We start from the raw sequence: 26539 nt of genomic DNA on the forward strand, positions 1-26539 counted from the left end.
CCTAGCCCCGATAGGGTATGGGGTTATGGTAGGTAGGGTAGTGTAGGTTAGGGTTAGGGTAGGTATGGGCACGGTAGGGTAGGGAAGGGTTAGGCTTAGGTTTGTGCATGGGAGAACACATTCTGACAGCGGAAAATGTTACCGTCAGATACTGTTCCCCCATACAGATCTGCTGGGGGGAAACTAATCCTGACAGGGAAACAGATTTCGACACAACACCGGTCCTGCGAGAGATGCTGAAGAAAAGGCGAATGGTGCAAATGTCAAAGACATTCATCCAGCATGTGTTTAAACAATGGGAAAACAGAACAGATGCACGCAAAAACACATTTGGTGTGAATGGCCCCAAACTCATTTGTTTGCATGTGTCTGTTTGGTAAGCCTGTTTATTTATTTATTTATTTATTTTTCCCCTTTTTCACCCAATTTGGAATGCCCAGTTCCCAGTGCACTTTTAAGTCCTTGTGGTTGCGTAGTGATTCGCCTCAATCTGGATGAATCCCAGCTGCCCCACTGAGAATGAAGGAGGAGGTTACCCACGAGGAGGTTACCCCATGTGACTCTACCCTCCCTAGCAACTGGGCCAATTTGGTTGCTTAGGAGACCTGGCTGAGGTCACTCAGCACACCCTGGGATTGGAGCTAGTGAACTAGTGAACTCCAGGGGTGGTAGCCAGTGTATTTTACCACTGAGCTACCCAGGCCCCAAGCCTGTTTATTTTTTCATAAATTACAAACCCGACCCGAACCCGAAGTTCTACTTGAAAAACTGACCCGAATCTGGCCCGAAACCCATCGGGTTGGGTTGCAGAATTCTAGTGTCTGCATTAAAAACATTTTAGTTTGGATGATAATGTGTATTTTAAAAACCTTGTGATCGATGTTGTCTCACTGTGTGGTGAAAGGAAATATTATAATGCATCGGTAGGCTATTTTAATATATCAGAAAGAGCTCTCCTTACATATTTATTTATTATAGACATTTTTGCTACCTGGCAGAACCACAACATTAAGATTACACAAAACCTTATACAACAACTTGTATAAATAAACATAGCCAACAACTCTGTCTCTGGAAACTGTATCTGTGAAAAGTCGCAGTCTGAAATGTTTCAAAGAAATAACGACCGTTTGTCTATTCCACCGTTTTAGACCAGCTGCCTCTCAATTTTGACTGGTGAGAGGCGTGTTTCTCTGTATTTAAATTAGTTAGGCGGATCTAACACCCAGTCCGACCTCTCCGTCATAGTGATTGGCTGAAACTTTATGGGCGTGTTCCAGGGTACCACATGGAGTCTAGAGATGCTGTGGATCAGTGGATGTTGGAATGAGAGTATGTTTAATGGTCGCGGAGGCACACGCAAAACATTGACATCTTGCATTGAAAACTTATGGAAATTGTGCTGATTTGCACCAGATATTCATTTGAACTAATTCAGTTTATTTAAGGTCTGTTTGGGCTGCATATTTAACCTCTAATTGATACATAAAAGATAAAAGTCAGATTCTTTTAAAGGACGGACACAGTGGCAGAGTTGATGGAATCATGAGGGCACTTTTACGGGATACGACATTTTTTAGATTTCCTTGTGCATGCATTTTGATCATTTTGTTTGCCATTACTATCGATATTGTGAATTGTACTATATTTTATGGGCAAATTGAGGACAACGCGCCGGCTGGAACAGTGGTCGCTGGGTTTCTTTTACCTTTGGGAGCCAAATGCAAAGAATCAAACTTGCCAGAACGGAAAACAATTTTAACAGGACAGGATTCATCAGATTTTTCCCTAGAATATCAGAAGAACACTGGATTCATTTTAAAAGCAACCAAAACTTTGGACAGGGTATTAAAATCGAGCTATACGGTGATCGCTCATCCGCCAGACTGCAATAACGCGACTGAAGAAGTGACAATATATATCGAGATAATCGGTATAAACGACTACACGCGACAGTTTAACGTACAAAATGAAAGGAGGGAGCTTCACGGCGATGTTCAAAACCGAGTTAGAAAGCCAAGAGCTGTTTCTGAAGAACTGTCTTACACCGTTACAGCTTCTGAAGATGTGAAAGTCGGAGACATGATCTTCACGGTACCGGACCAGAAGTTCGAGAAGAAGTGGTTCGAGATGCTTTCTGAAGGGAACTCACCGGTCCGGATAGAAAGAGAGTCGGGACGCGTGTATTTAGCACACCGTTTGATGTCAGCGTCCGAGGTCATGGTTAAAATCCATAACATGAGAGGTAGGTCACGCAGCCTTTTAATTCAATGTATTACGCGTTATTTGTTCTGTATTTCAGGAAAATTCGCAGAGCAGGTGGACATTAGAGCAAAGTGCTGATCTGTCCCCCACTTCTCATTACATACAGTAGGCTAGTATTCAACATGATACCTGCTGTTGAAACTTCTTTGACCAACTAAACAGTGGCCAACAACACTTGTAGCCACTGACTGACCAATCATTTAGGCTAGCAATATTTATATGAGTTCAGTTTTGTCCGTTTTTCTCTGCAGTGCATTTTCGTACGCCCTTGTAAATAAATTCCAGAAACAAGATGCCATATATTGATAACAATTTTGATGGAAAATCAGAGCACAAACTTGACTGTCAATTCCGTTCCTCCTGGACCCTCGATATTCCCATTGAAAAGGGTTATCTGCTATTTCTCAAAGCAAAGCTCACGGATCTCCTGTGGCTGATTTGTGAAATTTAGGGACTTGCACTATTAATTCTAAACTTATTATGTAGCCTGAAGTTGCAAAATTCACATGCGCTATTGTATTAAATATATAATATGTAATGAGCGCTTGATTGAGTTGAAGAGATGCAGGTTGTGTGTTTAGTGTATTGCACCATTACTGTATTGTTGTGGTTCCTACTGTTGTTGTAAATGCAATGAGAGATCACTGTTCATCAGAATTCAACTGAACCATACAGAACTTTATAAAATAGTTCCGGTCCTGGATTCTAATTGGTCAACAGCCGTGCTTTATTCATGATAAAGCACCGCTCTGACCTCTTCACGGAACTTCTATTTGTATCCCTCCGTCACTCCATTAATGACAGTTATTGCTGTTGCCTTGCAAGGTTCTGTTTACTGTTCACTGAAAGGGACTATTTTTTTTTTTAGTGGAAGGATGGTATTAAATGATTTTACTAACAAAATATAACATTTAAAAAAAAGTGTGTCCTTAATATTTTTATTAAACGGTGACCATTTTATGAAAGCAGTAAGACACTCGAGGCTGTGCCAAATTGTGAATATAGTCATGACTGAAGGGGTTGCAGACACTCTGCTTCATGTTGTGCTTAAAACGCCTTTCAGCCGTGACTATATTCACAATATAACACGGCCATGCCTTATTGCTTAAAGGAATATTCTGGGTTCAATATAAATTAATCTCAGTCGACACATTTGTGGCATAATGTTGATTACAACAAAAAATTATTTAGACTCGTCCCTCCTTTTCTTTAAAAAAAGCAAAAATCGAGGTTACAGAGGCACTTACAATGGAAGTGAATAGGGCCAATTTTTGGAGGGTTGTAAAGGCAAAACTGTGAAGCTTATAATTTTATAAATACACTTTATGTCTTGTGGCTAAACTTCTGAAAAAGTATTTTAATGTTGAAAAATCAACCCCTATTCACTTCTATTGTAAGTGCCTCACTGTATCCCAGATTTGTGCTTTTATTAAAGAAAAAGAGGGGCAAGTAAACATTTATTTTTGTGGTAATCAATATTATGCCACAAATGCTGTTGACTGAGCTTAACTTGTATTGAACCCGGAATATTCCTTAACTATACTGTACTATTTTTATGTTCTGTAAATGCTGACCCCCTCAGTGTATTCCAGTGTGCTCGAGTTGTCAAGTTTGACTAATCCCCTTTATACTTAAGTGTAATATGTTTATCCTCAGCAGTTCAGTAATCAGGTAAACATATGTTTGAGTAAGTGGTAATTAGCTTCATTTTTAACTAACAAGCCCAAGCTTCAGATATGTTCAGATTAAACATCAGCATCATTTTGGAATGTGCCACAGCTTTTCCTGCATAAATCATCAAATATATCACAACTGTGATCAGGGGTGAAGGAAGGATTTGAAAAGTGTGTGTTTTAGGGGTATTAATTATATATATTCTTGGTATTGATTACACATTCCAACCCCCCTTTCTAATCATTGCCACATCCTTGTCTGTAATACACTAACCTGAAGTAATGCACTTCACCGGGTACTGTAACTACACTGAAATATTGTGAAACAAATACTTTACGGCATGTTGGCTAAACTAAAACGAGGTCAGCCGGTATCATCAAGTAAGTGGATTCAAGTGAACTTAAATGTTATGGAGAAAGTCTTCTAATTAAGACTGTGAGTTTAGCTCAAGTGGTTTAGGTCATGCAGGTCTGATTTCGGCTAATCAGAGCTCTAAAAGCAAACCTTCATTCAGCTGTTTGTTTGGGGTAATTAGTGGTATTTATTCACCTGGAATTCACCAGACAGCACATGTGGTCTCAAATACCTTCGCTGGGGCAGGATGTGTAGTTTACGTTGAGGAACGCAAATGTTTGTTTTTGCAAGCAAATGTCCAGTCCATCACCTGAATACAACATTGGGGTTGTTTGATATTCTGATTGAGGTCACTTCTGTGATTGTTTTATAGAGTGATTTCAGAGATCGGATGAATATACGACTTGACATGTTTACTGAAATTGTCTGGGTATTCCTCCTATGAAATAATGCCTCATTGTTTCCCCTTTAAAACTAGAAAAAGATGTGCACTTTTGTAAAGTATCCCTTCAAATCTTTGAGCAATGTTTTGTCTAATTATCTTGCATCCCCTGATTGGAGAATTACAGAATAATTTAACTTGGGATGAGAACTTGTTTGAAAGCTTTATCATCAGCAGTGAAGAGCACAGATGTGGCCCTTAAAAATTAAACAAGAAGCCCTGTCCTGCACTTACGAGTCTGTGTATCATCTGCCTAACACATGGCTGATCTACAACGCCCAGAACTTACAGTTCCAGTTGATGCTGTTTTAGCCACTGTCATTTCAACAGAACATCACTTTTAAACAGTGCACTGGAGTGTCCTCTCAACACTTCTGTGAGATTTCAGCACAATGGGAGCACAGTCCTGTTGGCAGCAGAAGAGCTTTTTTCATAGGCAGTTTGAAGGACATTCTCTCTGCAAATGCTTGTATGGTGAAGTCAAGCCAATGCGAGGTCTGCTGGGAGACAATTATTTTTGAATTCATTGTTTAGCCTCATGCTAAAGTCAGTTTGAGTGCTTTTGTAACAGCACTATTTGTTTTGTCCCATTTATGTGCAAAGTTTGGATAAGAAAGTCCCATCTGTGTTATCAGAGTAGAATCACTCTCATTCAGAGTCCCAGTAGCCTTTGATATCTGACTCATAATATAGCTTCTCCCAGGCAGTTAATGCACAGTTGGACAGATGTAAACCAACCAATGTTTTTGTAAACAGCTAACTCTTTTTGTTCAATGGCAGTTTTTTCCTTTGAGATTTTCCTTTTGTTGTAATTTGGACTAAATCATAATTTGCAGTTTATTTGCTCTTGATGCCAGCATTTTTGCCGAAACATATAATACGATCATACATTTGAAAACCAACAATTTTAAGCAGCTACCTAGATCTGACATTTTACAAGTTGTCTGTGCTGATTTTGAGGGGAAATTTGCAGAATTCTGTGGAATGGAATTAAACATGGCAAATGAGTTTAAAGCATTACACTCTCCTTGGTAACTTAGATCATAATCACATGTATAATCACACCCCCAAAGTATTTCATGAATGAACATACTGGTTATGTGTAGAACTTTGTGAATGACTGGCATTCAGTTTCTGTGGAAATCTGCAGAGCTTTTTGCTAGGGATGCACCGATACCACTTTTTCTCTTCCGATCCGATTCCAATATCGGAAATCTCAGTATCGGCCAATACCGATCCCGAGCTGATAGCAGTGTTGTTGTTTTTTGCATAATCACTTTAGAATATCTTTACATTATTGTGTGGAACTAATTGGGTGCACTCTTTAATGTAAAAAAAAACATTAAAACCAATCAGACTGATCTTACTCTGAATTAGGCGACATTAGGTCGAAAGCTGAAATTGGTCTGTGCTTAGCAAAACTACTGCCCCCAGTGTCCAAAGCAGAAAGTGTTGTTGAATGTATAGACACATGTGAGCTCCATGCTCCGGATGAAATGTGCACATTATGGCACCAAAGCTGAGTTGTAAAGTGAGTTGTATTTTTAGTTATGAAAAACAGAAAGGCATATTTCGAAAATATGTCTCAACCCAAACCCCAACCCCAAACCTAACTGTCAGTGGAGTAAAAATGTAATCTTAAAGATAAAATGCAACCGTCGCAGTAGCTCCATAGGAAAAGGTAAACATTTGAAATGATGCAAAAATGTCATTAACATTGCAGTATGTTGTCGATGTCAGGATACCGAAACATTCGGCATATCGAGTTCCTGTGTGATTATGTGGAACCAACAGTATATCCGGCCTTACTTCACCAAATTGTGGACTTGGAAGAGGACCACAGAGGCATTGGGACATGGCCTGAGATTATTCAATTTCTTAATATCAGTGCAAATGGACCTCCACCCACTTTGTCTTGGAGTGCTGGTATGCCTTTGGCATTTCTTTTATATTATTGGCCTGTCACATTTGTGTAAAAGCATTGGTGGATGAGCGACACCAGTATGGTTGACTCACCCCAGTGTCACTTGCCATTTAATCAAAAAGCCACTCATAGAGCAGAGAGGCTTAACAGTTTGTCCTGCACAATTTAGCACTTACATTGCTATGCAGTGCACACAGTCAGGACCGCGGGGCAGCTTTCTAATCCTCATAAAGGAAAATCAGACCTTTCCTGTCTGAATATGCTACACAGCTCCTGGTCCAAGCTCTGGTCATTTCAAAACTTGACTACTGCAATGCTCTGTTGGCTGGCCTTCCGGCTAACACAATTAAGCCACTGCAGATGGCCCGGAATGCAGCAGCGCGTCTTCAATCAGTCAAAAAGGGCTCATGTCACCCCACTCTTGATTTCACTCCACTGGCTACCTGTAGCTGCCCACATCAATTTCAAGGCTTTGACTCTGGCTTTCAGGACAGCCAGTGGAACTGCACCCTCTTACTTCAATTCACTTCTTCAGGTCTATGCTACAACTCACTCTCTGCGGTCTATGAATGAGCGATGTCTGGTGGTCCAATCACAAAGAGCCTCAAAGTCTACTTCATGATCATACACTTTCTCTGCTCCTCTGTGGTGGAATGAACTTCCAACCTCCACACAATCTGCTGTTACCTTCTCAACGTTCAAGAACCAGCTAAAAACACATCTGTTCCATGAGCACTTAACCAACCCACACTGATTGCACTTACTACTGCACTTAACCTGCACTTAATGCACAAAAAAATAAAATAAAAAAAATAAAATCCTTATATCTATTTCTTCTGTGCTAGCATCTTTACTACTCCAGCCACTGTGAAATCTTGGCAGTCCTATACTGCAGATATTGTTAAACTATGTATGACAAATTGCTTGCTATGTGTCTCATTTGCAAGACGCTTTGGATAAAAGTGTCTGCTAAATGAATAATGTAAATGTAAAGGCCATCCCTGTGGTGCCTTCATTGGCTTGGTAAACACTGATAATGGCTTGTGTGCTGTACATATAGAGCCTTCTTTTGCACCCTTAAGGAATCCATGCACCCACGAAAGTTTGAAAATCTTCACAAATGAGCAACTTTATCTCTCATGGAACACGTGTCTGAAACAGTGGTCAGCTAAAAGAGAGGAAGCAAGGCTAAACGATTGGATTGAGAAAAAGGCAATATGTAACAGCAAAAAAACATGCATGTATTGAACCTTCGAAAGTCAGATGATCCTATAGAAAAGAGAAATCAGAAATTACATCTCTTCCATGTCTCAATTGATTCTCAAAGACCAAAATGAGATTGAGTGGGTAGCAAATTTAGATTCTTGCTTAAATTTCTTGCTTCTCAGATGTTTCGTCTGAGAAAAACTCACATGTAAACTCACATGTCTACTACAGAGATTCAGAAGAGAGCTCAGCAATGTCTTAAACTGTGTCAGATACCAAAGTCTACAATCAAAAGTCAGTGTTTTCATTACGGCTCAAACATTTCTCATCAAATTCTTTCAAGGGCAAATTATCTGGGCTATGCTATCCACATTAATTATAATTATAGTTTTATAATCCTAAGGAATTTTAGGAGAAACATCTGAGACTCTTAAACATACTTAAAGGAATATTCCGGGTTTCAATACAAGTTAAGCTCAATCAAAAGCATTTGTGGCATAATATTGATTACCACAAAAATTTATTTTGACTTGCCCCTCCTTTTCTTAAAAAGAAGCAAAAATCTGTGTGACACTCACAATGGAAGTGAATGGGGCCAATCAGTAAACCTTAAAATACTCACTGTTTCAAAAGTACAGCCACAAGTACCCTAACAGTATGCATGTTAACATGATTTAAGTGTGGTAAAAATTGGTTACCTTTTCTGTGTAAAGGTGTAGCAAATTTTACAGCTTCGTTGCCATGACATTGTAATGTCAACAAACCCTAAAATGACTGTAAAAAAATAATGATTTTAACAACTTTACAGCACAAATAATACATGAGTTTTAACAAAAGTATTAATGTAAGTGCTTTTATAAAATTATAAGCTTCATATTTCTGCCTTTAAACCCTTCCAAAAATTGGCCCCATTCACTTTCATTGTAAGTGCCTCACTGTAACCTCGATTTTTGCTTTTTTTCAAGAAAAGGAAGGACGAGTCAAAATAAATTTTTGTGGTAATGAACATTGTTACAAATGCTGATTGAGCTTAACATGTATTGAACCTGGAATATTCCTTTAAACAAGGCATAACTGAGAACTCCATTCAGTCTCATGAGCTTTATAAAAGCAGCCAATGAGCAACAACATTTCCTCTTGGGTGACTCCTACCACCCCTCTGATCCACATTATATATCTTGCAGGTGCATTAGCCAAGGTTGTTCCTCCGCCTGTGTATTTGATGCTGCTAAACCAGGTACTTCAGATGTGTCGCTAGACTTCAAGATCAGATGAACTGTGGTACAAATGCATACCAACCCGTATAATTGAGAACCAAGTGATATACTCCAAGTCTAGATAAACGTTTTAATGCAAAGAGGAACTTGATGTTAGATTTGATTATGACTGATAAACACCCTCAATTTGTAACCTAATGCCCACCTCTCTACTAATTTGCTCTCAGCGCCCCCTGGCATCCTTTGAACGCCCCCTGGGGGGCAGTACTGCCCCGTTGAGAACCCCTGGCATAGAGCAGCGAGTATGTATGCTTCACAGTGATGTTCACACCTCTGAGGCAGTGGAGTTTAGTGGCATCCCTTTGGCCCAAGACCCAATTATATTCCAATTGTCCTGCTTCTCCCTGGTGACGCTGAGACATGTTGAGTGTACTGTAGGTGTAATTAGGGGCTGCTTGCCCTTTTGTCTCCCACGTGCACTAGTTTGTTCAGAGGACTGCCTCTTCTAGCACACACTCAGGCTCAGTGCATGGCCAGGTCTTGGAGAAGCCTGTCAACTCCTATTAAGATACTGGATAGTAAATGCAGACCATGTGCTCATTGATAGCTAAGGACAGGTGAAGAGTGTTGGAGAGTGTCGGGAAACAGTACTTTTAAAAGTAATGTGTTATATGGACCATTTTCACAGAAGGTGAAGTAATGTAATGGAAAAGTAATGTTAGATTGCTCGTGCATTAATTTTTTTTGTCTGTCAGTTGACTGAAACTCTCTCTTTGTGAGAGAGTAGCGCAATGCTTTGCTTGCAAAATTGTTTTTAATTTGCAGTGTAGACAGATTTATTTATTATAATAGGAGCAATTTAGTTTTGTTGGGTCACGTTGGTCCAACACGGGTCTTGGACAAAGAGCTGGTATGTAACTTGCATGTTTGTTTTGCCGTCTATGAATATTAGCATGCGTCTTGTTGGTTTGGAGATGTTTTTCCTAGAAGGTCTGGAGGTAATCAAGCATGAGTCTGATCTTCTGAAGCAACTTCAGCCTGATGCAGCTATGTGTTCCTCAGATGCTTTTATCAGATGGGGATGGTGCAGTGCAGTGGTTAAAGCTCAGGGCTGGTAACCGGAAGGTTTCTGGTTTAGTCCCCACAAGAATTAAGCCATGAACCATCACCACTGTGCTCTTGAGCAATGCACTTAACTCCAAGTTGTTCCGGGGGATTTACCCTGTTATAAACTCATAGTGCCGTTCTATGGGAACACTGTCGTAAAAGTTGCGGAAACTAATTCCATCAAACCTGGTTGTATGGCAATAACTAAAGATTGTCAATTTAGTTGGTTTTCAAAAACAAAATTAAATAGGGCTGCACAATTAATCTAAAAACTATTCACGATTACGATTATGGTTGCCACGATTATGTAATCATGAAAACGGACAATTACAGCCTTCAATTTAAGTCTGCATCTGTTGCGTCAATGGTTTCTATTTACAATGTGTTTTTGCAGTGGTTGAGTGTATTCTAACCAATCACAGACATGTCTGTTGAGCAATGAAACAGCAATGGGCAATCAGAGATGCTTAATTTAGTCCTCTGTCCTATCAGTAATAACAACTGATCCTAATGCGCAAGTCTTAAACAGTCTGATGCCCAGATGCTTGCTTTATGTTTCACCTCTGTTTGTGGTGGCACACGGAAATTACTACTGAAGAAACAGCACCTGACACTCGAAAAGAAGCTGTAGAACAAAAGCAAAAAGCACTTTAGAATTACAGTTGAAGTCAGAAGTATACACACACTTAGGTTGAAGTCATTAAAACTAAATTCTTAACCACTCCACAGATTTCATATTAGCAAACTACACTGAAAAAAGTTTCTTTGGATCAAAGTAAAAAAATTGCGTCAACTTGTTACAACAAATTACTTTAATTTTTATCAACTTAAAAAGTTTACATTGGACAGAATTAATGATCCATTAGTAATTCAAAGCAAAAAGTGTCTTTGAACCAAATAAAGTTTTTAAGTTTAATGAAATCTTAAATTATACGAGTCTTAATGTTTTCTCTTTGTATGAACATATTTTATTTATTTATTTACTTCTTTTCAAACCAAATATCCAAAAAAATACAATTTAAAAAATCAATGTAATATCAAGACATTTCTTCACTTTCAGAATGTGTGATTTTATCATCTGTGTGAGATATGAATGACTAAGTGTCAGACAAAAATTTTCCAACATTTATTTTGTCGGAATACAACATTTTTACAATGTGTATAATATCAGACAAAGCATCCTTAACAAATTCAACAAAAAATTGTAGCTGGGTCAAAGGAGAGGAATTCACTGCTGCAGCTTCAAAGAGAGGTTCTGCACCCTTCGGCTCATCTGCTTACTCTCTATGTACATGATTATTTTTTGAAAGGCCTCAAAGGTATATTTTAGTCCTTCAGGATATTTTAAGTTCCTTGCATAAATGAGTCCAAACATCATGCTACAGGCACATGCAACAGAGGACAACTCATTTAGTACCTCCACACCGTCAATGAAAATGCCAATGTCCAGTGGAGAGCTGAGAGCATCGCTTTCACGTAGCACAAAAATTGCCATGGTGGTCTTTTCAAATTCTCTCCCCGCTTCCTCCCTCTGGCCAGCCTAAATACATACAAGAACAGAAAGTGATTGAGGGAGTGTGGAAGAAAACACCTGAGTATGCCCAGAGCTGCCAGGGTCCCCCAAGGGCTACACAAGTTAAAGGATTAGTCCACCCAGAAATGAAAATTCTCTCATAATTTACTTACCCTCATTCCATCCCAGATGTGGATGACTTTCATTGTTCATCTGAACACAAATGAAGATTTTTAGAAGAAGTTTTCATATGTGGAGGGACATAGAATGAAGTAGATGGCAACCAACACTTTCAAGGTCCAAAATCACATTTAGGCAGGATAATAGTAATATATAATGATGCAGTCGCTCAGTGAAGGTCTTCTGAAGCGAAACGCTCTGTTTTTATAAGAAACAAATCCATAATCAAGACGTTTTTAAAGATAAACCATTGCTTCTGGTCAAAATGCGAGTCTTCTGTTGCATCTTATGCCTCCTGTTGTGATATGAAAGGTTTTGATGGATTATCGTTAAAAACATCTTTAATATGGGTTTGTTTCTAACAAACACACAGCGTTTCGCTTCAGAAGACCTTCATTAAGCGACTGCATCGATGTGGATTGCTATTATCCTGCCTAAATGTGACTTACACCTTAAGTGTTAGTTGCCAATACTGCCATTCTATGTCCCTCCACATCTGAAACCTTCAGAAAATCTTCATTTGTGTTCAGATGAACAATGAAAGTCATCCACATCTGGGATGGAATGAGGGTGAGTAAATTATGAGAGAATTTTCATTTTTAGGTGGACTAAATCTTTAAGGCTGTATGAGAACCTCTGTGAAGGTGTCAACCCACAAAATTAAATCAACAAAAATATACAATTTGTTTGTGTGGCAAAAACAAACATCTGTATTGGTTGTTACTTGATTTGCACTGGTTTCTGCCATTCTAACAAACATTGTAACTCTGTAAATTCTCTTTTAGATATAAAAAGATACTTTAGAGGAGCAGTGAGATAACTTCCCACACCATCATCTAAATCAGTGTTTCTCTACTCCAGTCCCCGGGCCCCCCCTCCCAGAACATTTTAGATGTCTCCCTATTTAACACACTAACAAGCTGATGAGTTGAATCAGGTGTTTTAATTAGTGAGACATCTAAAACATTCTGAGAAGGAGGGCCCGAGGACTGGAGATGAGAAACACTGCTCTAAATTACTGTTAACCAGTGTCTTTTTAAAATCGAGCACAAACAAACATCAGTGGTTTGGAGCAATTTTTACAAGTGGAGAGTGACGTCAAACATCCACAAAAAATTTTTTTATATTTCAGAGACCAAACAGGCACAAATGTTTGCTTTTGTGGCACAAATTAGCAAAAACTAGTTATATATTTTTCTTGATAATTCAGTTATATGGGGTGCCAATGACACAGAGGTTGAGTGAAAATTTATTTCACAATTTGGACATAATAAAAGTATCCAGAAACACCAGTCACAAGTTTAAGTCAAACATGGTTGGAAAAAAATTCTGTGGTTTGTCAAGTATTCTAACATTACCTGGTATTCTTTGATCAGACAGCTTGCATTTTCACCTAGGTACATGATGAGGCACTTCAGCAGGCACTCTCGTCTGATGTCTATGTCCAGACTCTACAAAATATGTCAAGGTGTATGATTTTCAGTGGACCAGATCACTACTGAATTGATTAGCACAAACAATTCTATTCACATGCATCTAATACCTGATCCATAACTTTAATAGTGTCCTTATTTTTTCACGGACAGCTCCACCTTTGCTCCTAATAACCTGGAGAAGCTGAGAGCTCTGTCCATCCAAAGAGGCCAAAAATCTCGTTTGTAAAGTCGTGATGTGCAAAAATTCTGCATTTATCTGTAAGAAGGAGAAACAGACAATAGACTTTGGAAAGAAGCTGATATTACTTTAAGAAAAGTAGTTTTAAAAATACACAGAGCATTAAACAACAAAAAGTATAGTTAGGGCTTGTGAAAATGTATTTTAAGACATTTTCAAAAATGCTAAATACTAAAATCCATCATTTAAATAATGATAACTTCATGATTAATCACTCAAATTTTACAATTTTAAATGAAATAACTACTTTTACCGCTTCTTCTTGAAACAGTGCTGGCTATCGTACTTGCAGTTCCTGAACACTAGGTTGTTTTCCACAACTTTTTGTCTACGCAAGGCAAACGTCTTTGCCATTTTTCTGAACTATAATATACTATAATAACACTTCAACGCAGATCATTGAAATTTAAACCATGCAGAGTGCAATTTGTCTACACACACGTCTGAAAAAATCTAAAATGACGAGTGCCAAGAAAATTCACCTGCTGTAAATGTTGCGATGAGCATAACATAATATCGAGATTTTAAGTGCTCGGGTTTGAACCATCACTGACCATCATGAAGCCGTACCATCACTGGACAGCAGTGATCTGGTGCAAATGTGCGCTGAGAGGCGATCATGCAACCAGCTCTTTCTAATGATGCAAAGGTCTAACGACCTGCTCAGTAACAAAAATATATACAGTATATACTATGTCTCAATATCACTAAATTTATCTAACATTAAGCAGTGTATTTGTATTCTTATTTTATTTCCACTCAGTCTGAATTCAACGTGAGGAGGGAAACTTGTAAACTTGTTGACCGAGTTAGACCCATCACAGACTAATAATAATAGTATGTAAAACAACAGCTAATCATAATAATTTTATGTAAACATGAATAAAATATGTTAATAATACACTCAAATATATTTTTAGAATTACTTAACGATTTTGTTGATTCCAGTTTATCGCGTGCTGTTCATCCATGCGGTGTAACAAAATGGCGGAAAACAGAAAGCTGAAAGTCTCAGTGCTTGATGAGGTCAGTAGTTACGTGGCTTACAGGTGAACGCAATATTTATAATGTGATATGAAGAACTGTATTTACATTACACTAACAAGACTTGCTTTTAATTTCAATCAACCAAACTTTTTACGTAACACAAATGGCTAGACAGAAAATTACATTTATTGAGTCAGATCAAGTATAAACAGTCCTTCTGAGTAACGACAAGCCTTGTGCACTTTTTTCAGTGTATAGTTTTGGCAAGTCGTTGAGGATATCTACTTTGTGCATGATACGAGTAATTTTTCCAACAATTGTTTACTGACAGATTGTTTCACTTTTAATTGACTATATCACAATTCAAGTGGGTCAGAAGTTTACATACACCAAGTTAACTCTGCCTTTATGCAGCTTGGAAAATTCCAGATAATGATGTCAAGCCTTTAGGCAATTAGCCAATTAGCTTCTGATGGGAGGTGCACTGAATTAGAGGTGTACCTGTGGATGTATTTTAAGGCTTACCTTCAAACTCAGTGCCTCTTTGCTTGACATCATGGGAAAATCAAAAGAAATCAGCCAAGACCTCAGAAAAAAAATAATAATAATTTAGACCTCCACAAGTCTGGTTCATCCTTGGGAGCAATTTCCAAATGCCTGAAGGTACCACGTTCATCTTTACAAACAACAGTATGCAAGTATAAACAACATGGTACCACGCAGCCATCATACCACTCAGGAAGGAGACACATTCTGTCTCCTAGAGATGAATGTATTTCAGAAAGTGCAAATCAGTCCCAGAACAACAGCAAAGGTCCTTGTGAAGATGATGGAGGAAACAGGTAGACTAGTATCTATATCCACAGTAAAACGAGTCCTATATCTACATAACCTGAAAGGCTGCTCAGCAAGGAAGTTGCCACTGCTCCAAAACTGCAAAAAAAAAAAAAAAAAAAAAACTACAGTTTGCAAGTGCACATGGGGACAAAGTTCTTACTTTCTGGAGAAATGTCCTCTGGTCTGATGAAACAAAAATGTAACTATTTGGCCATAATGATAATCGTTATGTTTGGAGGAAAAAGGATGAGGCTTGCAAGCCGAAAAACACCATCCCAACTGTGAAGCATGGGGGTGGCAGCATCATGTTGTGGGGGTGCTTTGCTACAGGAAGTGACTGGTTCACTTCACAAAATAGATGGCATCATGAGGAAGGAAAATTATATGGATATATTGAAACAACATCAAGACATCAGCCAGGAAGTTAAAGCTCTGTTGCAAATGGGTCTTCCAAATGGACAATGACCCCAAGCATACCTCCAAAGTTGTGGCAAAATGGCTTAAGGACAACAAAGTCAAGGTATTGGAGTGGCCATCACAAAGCCCTGACCTCAATCTGATAGACAATTTGTGGCAGAACTGAAAAAGCGTGTGTGAGCAAGGAGGCCTACAAACCTGACTCAGTTACACCAGTTCTGTCTGGAGAAATGGGCCAAAATTCCAGCAACTTATTGTGAGAAGCTTGTGGATGGCTACCCAAAAAGTTTGACCCAAGTTAAACAATTTAAAAGCAATGCTACCAAATACTAATAATAAGTGTAAACTTCTGACTCACTGGGAATGTGATGAAAGAAATAAAAGCTGCAATAAATAATTCTCTCTACTGTTATTCTGACATTTCACATTCTTAAAATAAAGTGGTGATCCTAACTGACCTAAGACAGGGAATGTTTTCTACGATTAAATGTCAGGAATTGTGAAAAACTGAGTTTGAAATTATTTGACAAAGGTGTATGTAAACTTCTGACTTCAGCTGTATTTTAGATTCATTACATGTTGCACCCCTCGCTTGTAATGTAGATGGTAAATACACTGCAAATGAGCAACGCAACAAAACTAAAAAAACCCCGTTCTAATCAAGGCATAGACACAGTGTAAATAATTGATTTGTTGTGCTATTGAGACAGCTTAGTTCAGAGGTGCCCAAACGTTTTCCTACGAAGGGCCAAAAATCAAACTTGATTGAGGGCCATGGGCCAAAAGAGAACATTACAATATAACAAACTCAGGGCCTGGAATTCATTTCTGAAAATGATTGGGGGGCTCACGGCTCATATGGGGAGCATTGCATAATGTGCATTGTTACTGAAATATTTTTTTTCTTTCTCATTCACATATTTCTAAATATTTTGGCTATTAAATTAAAAGCCTACAAAAAAAAAAAAAAAAAATGCATCAAAACAGAGGAGTGGATGACAGCATTTCTCTGGATTTGGAACGATAAGCTTATAAAAAAACTTAGCAACTCCTTCAGGCCAATTTAATAAAACAAAACAATGAACATTAGTCAGAGATATGATTCATAAACCAACAGTGGTTAATATTCTGTAAAATATTATTGGATCATTAATAACGTTTTATTTAACATCAAGGCTATTTAACACATCCAGATATTATTTTTGTTAACATTATTATTAACTACATTGTAGCATTTTATATTTTTAGCGCATGAGCACGACATCGAACTGATGCGGAGTGTGAGAAGCGGAGTGCCCATCTGTGCTCGTTTATGGTGCGAGCATCCACCCCTGACTGAAACTAGAGATGGAGATGAGAGATGTAACAGGTGTTTAAGTGTCTCTCTTCACCATGCAGCTAGTACATTACGCAAAGCATTTTTGCTATTTCTGCCTCTCTTGCAAATGTGCCAAGATATGAAAGGCCCATGCGCTTGCAGTGTTAACAGCTTTGTTGATTATAAACAGGAACTAATGTTGTCACGGTACCAACATTTCAGTAGTCGGTACCGATACCAGTGAAATTTCACGGTTCTCGATACCAATTTCGGTACCCCAGCATAATTATGCTAATATGAAAATGTGCTATTGAACACACCCGTTTAGCCTATATAAAAAGTTACATTTCTATGTAAATAATACATTTTCCTTCAAGTGTTTCTCAATCAAGGATGCATTGCTTAAGTGTTTTTAAGTAACGCCCTACTGAAATCTGTTTTATTCTTTACCAAATCATGTTTTCCTTTATCATTATTATTTTCCAGAACTCCATGTTTTAGAGTTTAATTTAATTTCATCATCAAAATGGTGTCTAATCAATTAATTCTTAAAACTGAAAAGTGAAAATAGAACTTTTCAACGTCATTGCATTTTTTTTTTTTTTTTTTTTTTTTTTTTGCCAAACTTTTATTCATCAGCAGCCTTGCTTGTGGTATATTGCTTAATTATTACTATTATTTTTATTTATTATTATTATTATAATTACAGTGAATATTACATTTAACTATACAGTTGTAATATATTTCAGTCACAATTTCTTCAATTTCAGGGCTCTAGTTTATAAACGTTTTGAAACGTGCTTTTATTATGATGTGTATTTTTGCCAGAATCTTCACTTTCCAGATAAACAGTTTGCAACACGGTGACTTAAGTTACGTCTGAAATCTCATCTCTTTACACTGGCCTTGGAGTCTGACAAATGAAATGTAGGACACAGTTTTAGAGTGTTTGTATTTTAGATTACTGGTGTTTGTGTATGTGGTACATTTTAAATGATATGTTTTAAATGTTATTACTTTGAAGCACTTTGGTGAACTCAGTTGTTTTAAATGCTATATAAATAAAGTTGAGTTGAGATTAAAGTGCAAATGCTGTGATTTAATTATATAAATATATAGTTTACATGTGCTGCGTGGTTCACAGTGGATTAGTGCTCTGCTTTGTCATCTGATACAACATGTCGTGAATGAGTCTCAATGTCTGTGGAGTTTCTAGTGTTTGAGCGTTTGGATTTATACGTTCATTCAAAGTTCGCAGCTCTTCCACACTAAGATTGCAGCCTTTAGCAGTTTAATTAATCAGGCTAGGACATGTCATGATTTTAATTTGATAGACTGTCCATTTCAGTGTAAGGAGTAAAAGAGCATGTGCTCAAAATGAGCATTTTAAAGCTGTCGTGTGTCAGTCATACAGCGCACTGGTACCGGATTGAGTCGCTGCTCGGTACTACCGGTACTGCAGAAACACTGGTATTGTTACGTATTTTTATTTTAGTATCGACTTGGTACCGAAGTACCAGTACTTTTGACAACACTAACAGGAACGATATAGTTTTATTGACTTCACTCGCTTAAGGAGATGTGGTATAACACCATTTACATGTCGAATTAACAGGTTTAGAAAGGTTTATATACCTGTAACATCTTAAGTTCAGTAACTATGTGACAAAGCACTTCCTCACTGCGCGTGCTTATAATAAATTCAACAAACGCTCTAACACGCTGCTGACAGCTGCACGAGAGAGAAAGTGAGAGACCGAGCGGATTTACTTGCACAGCTTCTGGAATTACAGTTCAATTCAAAAACAAGTTTATTGATTTGATTTGTTCATCTGTATCTATTGGTTTACTAATTCGCAACTGTACTGTAAAGTGAATAAAATTGTGCAGGAATTTCCCACATTATGAACGTGGAAATTGCGGGAATTATTACAATTTTGTGCAATAGCCACAATCTGAATTTCAGGCTCTGCAAACTGTATTATATTAAAATATTACAGTTGCCCTAGTTCCCCTACTTTATGATTTCATTATATATATATATATATATATATATATATATATATATAACTCTGCAATCTGCTAAATTAATGCACTGAAAAGCTGCGTCAATTAACATTTTTCCCACTCTTGTCATATACGTCAAGGCGGGCCAAATCAAAGGCCAAAGTTGGCCTTCGGGCCGTAGTTTGGGCATCTCTGGCTTAGTTGTTTAGTGCAGAACTCTGTTTGGAGCGTCAGTGAGCTCTGTGGAACACGTGGTTATCTGATGCCCTCGTTGCGCGAGCATGATGCGTATATCGTTCACCTAACTGCAGCATCCCTTGCCAAAAATTTGTTGCCTCGCCTATGCATTGAACTGCAGGGCTCAGACAGTATAAACCTGAAGTGATTGACAGCTTCAGTCATTGCAATGGGAGAATTCGTCTCATTGCTCGATTTCTATGTACAATTTATAAAAAATTGAATAACAGTTTAGTTTTGTCATGTTAATAAGTAGGCCAGTGTGAATTTGATTTGTATAAAATAGCAATAAAGTAATTCAGCTTAACTGTTCTAAGCTTGTTTTGGAAGTGTAGTCAACATAAAGAATGTGGCATTTTCATGAATCACCATCATTATTATCGCATCTACCCACAGCTGTTATTGGTAGATTTAAAATGTCAAGAATTGCACAAACTCCAATCGCAAATGGCTGATTTTAATTTTCAAAGTGCAACCGCTGAGGCCAAATATGATCTAACGATGATCTTACATGAACAAAATCACCACTGAAAATCTAAGGGAATTAATGGGCAGTCTCGCCACCATAGCGCTTACTGAACGCAGTAAGTAACTTGGTCGTATCCACCATTAAAATCTGCTACTCTGAAGAACCACCTGGTTTTCTGCTTTGTGATGTCATGGTAATTTAATCTTTTAATCATCATTAATAATCGCAATTACAATATCAAGGGAAATAATTGACATCTATGATTTTTGTCATAATCGTGCAGCCCTAAAATAAACTCATGATGCACAGCATTTGTAACATTTATGAAATGATAAACATTAGGGAATGGGAGTATTGTTATCTGTGAGCTTCACAGTGTGAAATAGGAATCATGCATAGTTGAGATGGCAGCCCTGGGCAGGTGATTAGAGATATCACTCATTTGTTTACCAGTAGTGGCCCATTAATTACCTCATCATTACTTATGCGCTGACAATAAATCAACAAGCAAACAGTTACCTACACTCTTCCCCTGCCAGACTGCTTTTTGTCAGAACTAAAAATAATTCTTTAAATATATCATCAACAATCACCTATGATCAGATTATAATAAAAAGTAGCTTTCTGGAATCCTCGTGTCCCCCGAGCCCTTCAGTGCCATATTCATACAGCAGAAGGAATGTACAGTGAATGCTGAGGGGCATCCTGGACCACCTGTTTCTCACCTGTTGGTTTGGTTTGTACAATTCTCCATCTGCTGTGGTTAGCCTAAGGAATTGACCATGATCCCTCGCTTGTGCACTTTAGAGAGGACCATTATAGCAATGTGCAATGAGACTTCAATCTGTGCTGAGTTATTCTGAAGATCACACATTCTGTTTGTGTGTCCCATGGTCTTTGGGGTTATTTGAGACAAAGAGATTTTAATTGTAACTTTGCATGCATACAGTTATGAGTGAGCAGGTGTGTTTGTGTTTGGAAAGTTCAGCGACTGCTGCAGGATAAACTACCTTTTTTGGTTGTACATGTAAATAAAGCCCTGGAGAGCTGTCTGGGTCAGTTTGAATCAGTGTTCCAGAATGCCAGACAGGGGTGGTGAGAAAAGAGGATATGTGTGTGTGTGTGTGTGTGTGTGTGTGTGTTCCTGGTACACATATGTTTATGTTGTTATTTGGGTATGACACCACTGGTAGTAAAGTCAAAGCTGTCAGTCATTGTTTATGTCTGTTATTGGAAGACAGAGAAATATATTTGCAGGTGGGCAACATGACCAAAATCTTACTTAAATCATGGAATGAGTAGATTTATATCACAGCAACAGTATACCGTATACAGTCTCACGATATATTTATTTTAGTTTATGTTTTAAAAACCATAGGGTAATCATGATTTTTGGATTATGTTCTGAGATATGGATACTAGGGGTGTAACAGTTAAAATTTGTCACAGTTCGGTTTTACACGGTTTTAGGGTCACGGTTTCGGTATGGTTCGGTACCTGCAATGTTCAGAAGAAAAAATATGGCCAAATTCAAATTGAGAATACTTACAAAAAATGTTTTTGCCCATGACTGCCCATATGGTTATGAAAAACCATGGTTTTACCACAGTAACCATAGTTTAATCATGGCATTTGTGGTAAAACCATAGTAACCAAAAACTTAACCATGGTTACTAGGGGTACCATGAGATCTCGCAATATTAAAACGTGACGATATTTCTCGTTGAGGTGAAAAGCTGTCTCACGAAATCAGCATGACAGAGTGTGAGGGTGAAATTAGCATAGAAGGTGCCCCTGCCACTTTTAAATCGTTTGTGTGGCAGCATTTTAGGTACCCGGTGGAAACAATAAACGGCGACAGAGTGACAGATAAGACACAAACAAAGGCTGTGTCTCGTTTGGAAGGCTGCGTCCTCCGGAGGTCGCATTTATCGGCCGCATATGTCATCGAGGCTGTCTCGTTAAATTTTTTTCGATGACGTATGCGGCCGACAAATGCGACCTCCGGAGGACACAGCCTTCCAAACGAGACACAGAAACACAGCTCTCAACTAAAATCAACCAAGTCTGAAGAGACTCATGTGAAATCATACAGGAGAGAAGCCAGTCAGTTGAGTTTGTGGCAAAACCTTTTACAGTGCTTGCATATTGTTCTGTCTTTCACTGCATATGATAAATCATACTCAGAAAGTAGAACTGAAGTGACATTCATTACAAAATGATTAGTTAAAACATTTCAAAATGCACCTGCATTGTTTTGCATTTTGAGAATAAAAGACTATTTTTTCAGTCATATACACTACCGGTCAAAAGTTTTGAAACACTTGCCTGAAATGTTTCTCATGATCTTAAAAATCTTTTGATCTGAAGGCATATACTTAAATGTTTGAAATTAGTTTTGTAGACAAAAATATAATTGTGCCACCATATTAATTTATTTCATTATAAAACTAAAATGTATTTAAAAAAAGTTTTTGAAATTGATGACTTGGACCAAATAATAAAGAAAAGCAGCAAATAAGTGCCCAACATAGATGAGAACTCCTTCAATACTGTTTAAAAAGCATTGAGAAAATGTCAAGGGTACATGTCTGCAAATTCTAGGTAAAGGGTGACTACTTTGAAGATGCTAAAATATAACACAGTTTTGATTTATTTTGGATTTTGTTTAGTCACAACATAATTTCCATAGTTCCATTTATGTTATTCCATGGTTTGATGACTTTACTATTATTCTAAAATGTGAAGAAAAAAAATTATAATAAAGAATGAGTAAGTGTTTCAAAACTTTTGACCGGTAGTGTATATAGTGTTAAAATATCATCTCGTCTCGTTCTCGTGAACCCAGTATCGTGTATCGTCTCGTGAGCTAAGTGTATCGTCACACCCCTAATGGTTACTATAATCATGTTTACTAAAATATTGCTATAGTAATACCATGGTTACTATATGGGAACATATAGTAAAACCATGGATAATTGTATCAAAACCATGGTTTCTTCCAAGAAAACATTTACATTTATGCATTTGGCAGACGCTTTTATCCAAAGCAACTTACAGTGCACTTATTACAGGGACAATCCCCCAGGAGCAGTGTTAAGCATGAGTTAAGTGTCTTGCTCGAGGACACAATGGTGGTGAATGTGGGGATCGAACCAGCAACCTACCAGTTATGTGCTTTAGCCCACTATGCCACCACCACTCACAAAACCTAAATGGTTAATATTGTCATGGTTACTACTACAATATTACTATAGTAAAACCATAGTTAATTTTCTTTAGGGCCCTTACCTAAAAAACCACATCTTTTTCTCTAATTATTAAAACAACATTTGAACTTAATACCTGCATTATAATGCTACATGCATCAACATCAAGTGCATTTCAAACTCAACTCAGTATATATATTATACATTCGGATGCTGTACATCACTATAGAAGGAATAACCTTGCTGTTAAAATGGATACGAGAAGGGATGTCATCATTAGGCTCAACCACCAAGCAAATCTCTCCCTACTCGGTATTTGTTCCTGTTTTGATCTCTCTCCCCATACTCTGTCCTCTGAGTTAATTGAACTTCATGCCAGCATGGCAGGCCTGGCTGTCTATTGTGCTATAGTTTATTGACAGGATATGTAGTGGCCCAGAGCCATGGAGTTTTTTCTAATGATGAATTAGGGCAAGGTCGTCAGAACGCCCCGTCCTCTTGCCCCATGGTAAACTGCACCAGGCCTCAGCCGCACGTTTCAGTTTTTGATGTTAATTGTTAAATTGGTCATGCTGGCTTGGATTTATTTTAATTCCTGGAGAAGAATGCTGTCACTCCTATTTTTCCCCTCCCCTTTTGGAAATCCCTCACTTTAACGGCAAAGGAAGTTGCTTTTGAAACGCTTTCAAATTAAATCTTCTGCTGTGGGATTTCACTCGCAAATGTATTTATCAAAGTTGACGATCAGAGTTTCAGGCTGATTTAACTGATATCAGTAAGCCCAGAAAATAACAAGATAAAAAAGATCCCACTTCCAATCTAGCTAAACACAGTTCCATTAAGAAATCAATGTGGACGAACCCCTCCCTTTTGTGTGGAAAATGCAGCCACTGGAAAGAATTGCACAGTGCTTATTGTGTAATAGCCCTTGGAAATTTAAGGTGAGATGTTTGCCATTGTGATTGTCCACCTGACATAGTGCAGCTTATTTGTAGAGATTGAATCTTTTATATTGAAAAGGGTCTTCCAACCGAGGGTTTACAGTCCCTTTGGGGTTCATGAGATTGTAAGAGAAATGCTAATGCCACATTAAATTGATACAACATAGTTTACAAATTCATATTGAAAAGCTAACTTTACTAACAGACTTAAAACTAAAGTGTGTAATATTAAGGGGGGAAACTTAATTCCTCACCGTTTTCCACTTTTTGGGGGCATGATTCAATGGTAATACCGTGTTTTTTGGACATGTACCATGGTATTTTTTAAAAACCTTGGAGTACCATGGAAAAGGAGGATGTTGATCATTCATTATCATGGTATATATCAAAGTACCTGGTACCACCTGGTACCATCACTGTACAATGTAAACTCTACAGTACTTTTTGCAAGGGTTTTCCTGCCCACTCTCACTCTTGCACTCTGTCTTGAAACAATCTTTTCAGTTAGAGGCATTAACATGAAAATTGTATCCACTGAATGGTTTGTGTGCCAAGCATTTTGATACAGTTTTTGGGACCAGCATGTTTTCTTCCTGAATTCTCTTTGCACTGGGGAAATGAGAGCTCTCCAGAGCCCTGACACACAGTAATTATGTTAACTCTGTTTGCGGCAAGCATCTCTCTCTCTCTACTTCCATGGTTTGCCTGCGTCTGCTGAATTTTGCCAACTGTCTGATGCCATTGCTTGAACAGAAAAAGAACACAACCTAGTTAGAACGGACACAGTGCTAGGGATGGGTCACGATCATGTTCGGGTGTTGGATGACTAGTCGATTTAGTGAGTTTGATTTTTTTTTTTTTTTTTTTTTATAAATTTTTTTGCTTTAAGTGTGCTGACAGCATACTGTGCTTTGGACAGATTGAATGATACAATCTTTTAGGAAAAATTGTGTCTTTAAATTCATCCCCTTTGCAACCATATACAGTGCATCCGGAAAGTATGCACAGCGCTTCACTTTTTCCACATTTTGTTATATTACAGCCCTATTCCAAAATGGATTAAATTCATTATTTTCCTCAAAATTCTACAAACAATACCCAATAATGACTTCGTGAAAGAAGTTTTTTTGAAATCTTTGAAATAAACTTATTAAATAAATAATTTTTTTTTTTTAAAAAACACACATGTACATAAGTATTCACAGCCTTTGCTCAATACTTTGTTGAAGCACCTTTGGCACCAATTACAGCCTCAAGTCTTTTTGAGTATGATGCTACAAGCTTGGCATACCTATGTTTGGGTAGTTTCTCCCATTCTTCTTTACAGGACCTCTCAAGCTCCATCAGGTTGTATGGGGAGTGTTGGTGCACAGCCATTTTCAGATCTCTCCAGAGATGTTCAATCAGGTTCAAGTCTGGGCTCTGGCTGGGCCACTCAAGGACATTCACAGAGTTGTCCCGGAGCCACTCCTTTGTTATCATGGCTGTGTGCTTAGGGTCGTTGTCCTGTTGGAAGATGAACCTTCGCCCCAGTCTGAGGTCCAGAGTGCTCTGGAGCAGGTTTTCATCAAGGATGTCTCTGTACATTGCTTCATTCATCTTTCCCTCGATCCCGACTAGTCTCCCAGTTCCTGCCGCTGAAAAACATCCCCACAGCATGATGCTGCCACCACCATGCTTCACTGTAGGGATGGTATTGGCCAGGTGATGAGCGGTGCCTGGTTTCCTCCAGACATGACGCTTGCCATTCAGGCCAAAGGGTTCAATCTTTGTTTCTCATGGTCTGAGAGTCCTTCAGATGCCTTTTGGCAAACTCCAGGCGGGCTGTCGTGCCTTTTACTGAGGAGTGGCTTCCGTCTGGCCACTCTACCATACAGGCCTGATTGGTGGAGTGCTGCAGAGATGGTTGTTCTTCTGGAAGGTTCTCCTCTCTCCACAGAGAAATGCTGGAGCTCTGTCAGAGTGACCATCAGGTTCTTGGTCACCTCCCTGACTAAGGCCCTTCTCCCCCGATCACTCAGTTTGGCCAGGCGGCCATCTCTGGGAAAAGTCCTGGTGGTTCCAAACTTCTTCCATTTACGGATGATGGAGGCCACTGTGCTCATTGGGACCTTCAATGCTGCAGAAATTTTTCTGTACCCTTCCCCAGATCTGTGCCTCAATACAACCCTGTCTCGGAGGTCTACAGACAATTCCTTGGACTTCGTGGCATGGTTTGTGCTCTGACATGCACTGTTAACTGTGGGACCCTATATAGACAGGTGTGTGCCTTTCCAAATCATGTCTAATCAACTGAATTTACCACAGGTGGACTCCAATCAAGTTGTAGAAACATCTCAAGGATGATCAGTGGAAACAGGATGCACCTGAGCTCAATTTTGAGTGTCATGGCAAAGGCTGTGAATACTTATGTACATGTGATTTTTTTCATTTTTTATTTTTAATAAATTTGCAAAGATTTCAAACTTCTTTCACATTTCATTATGGGGTATTGTTTGTAGAATTTTGAGGAAAATAATGAATTTAATCAATTTTGGAATAAGGCTGTAACATAACAAAAT

At 38.3% G+C, this 26539-nt stretch overlaps 1 protein-coding gene across 1 annotated transcript in view; it reads left to right on the top strand.

Moving 5' to 3' along the window:
- Window positions 1–1545: 1545 nt before the first annotated feature.
- LOC127453773 (neural-cadherin-like) overlaps window positions 1546–26539 on the top strand; it is a 218122-nt gene continuing 193128 nt past the window's right edge. The window contains exon 1 of the mRNA XM_051720463.1: window positions 1546–2245. Coding sequence (XP_051576423.1) covers window positions 1546–2245 — 700 coding nt within the window. The remainder of the gene's footprint in view (window positions 2246–26539) is intronic.

This window comes from Myxocyprinus asiaticus, chromosome 16 (assembly GCF_019703515.2).
Source record: "Myxocyprinus asiaticus isolate MX2 ecotype Aquarium Trade chromosome 16, UBuf_Myxa_2, whole genome shotgun sequence".
NCBI lineage: Eukaryota > Metazoa > Chordata > Actinopteri > Cypriniformes > Catostomidae > Myxocyprinus > Myxocyprinus asiaticus.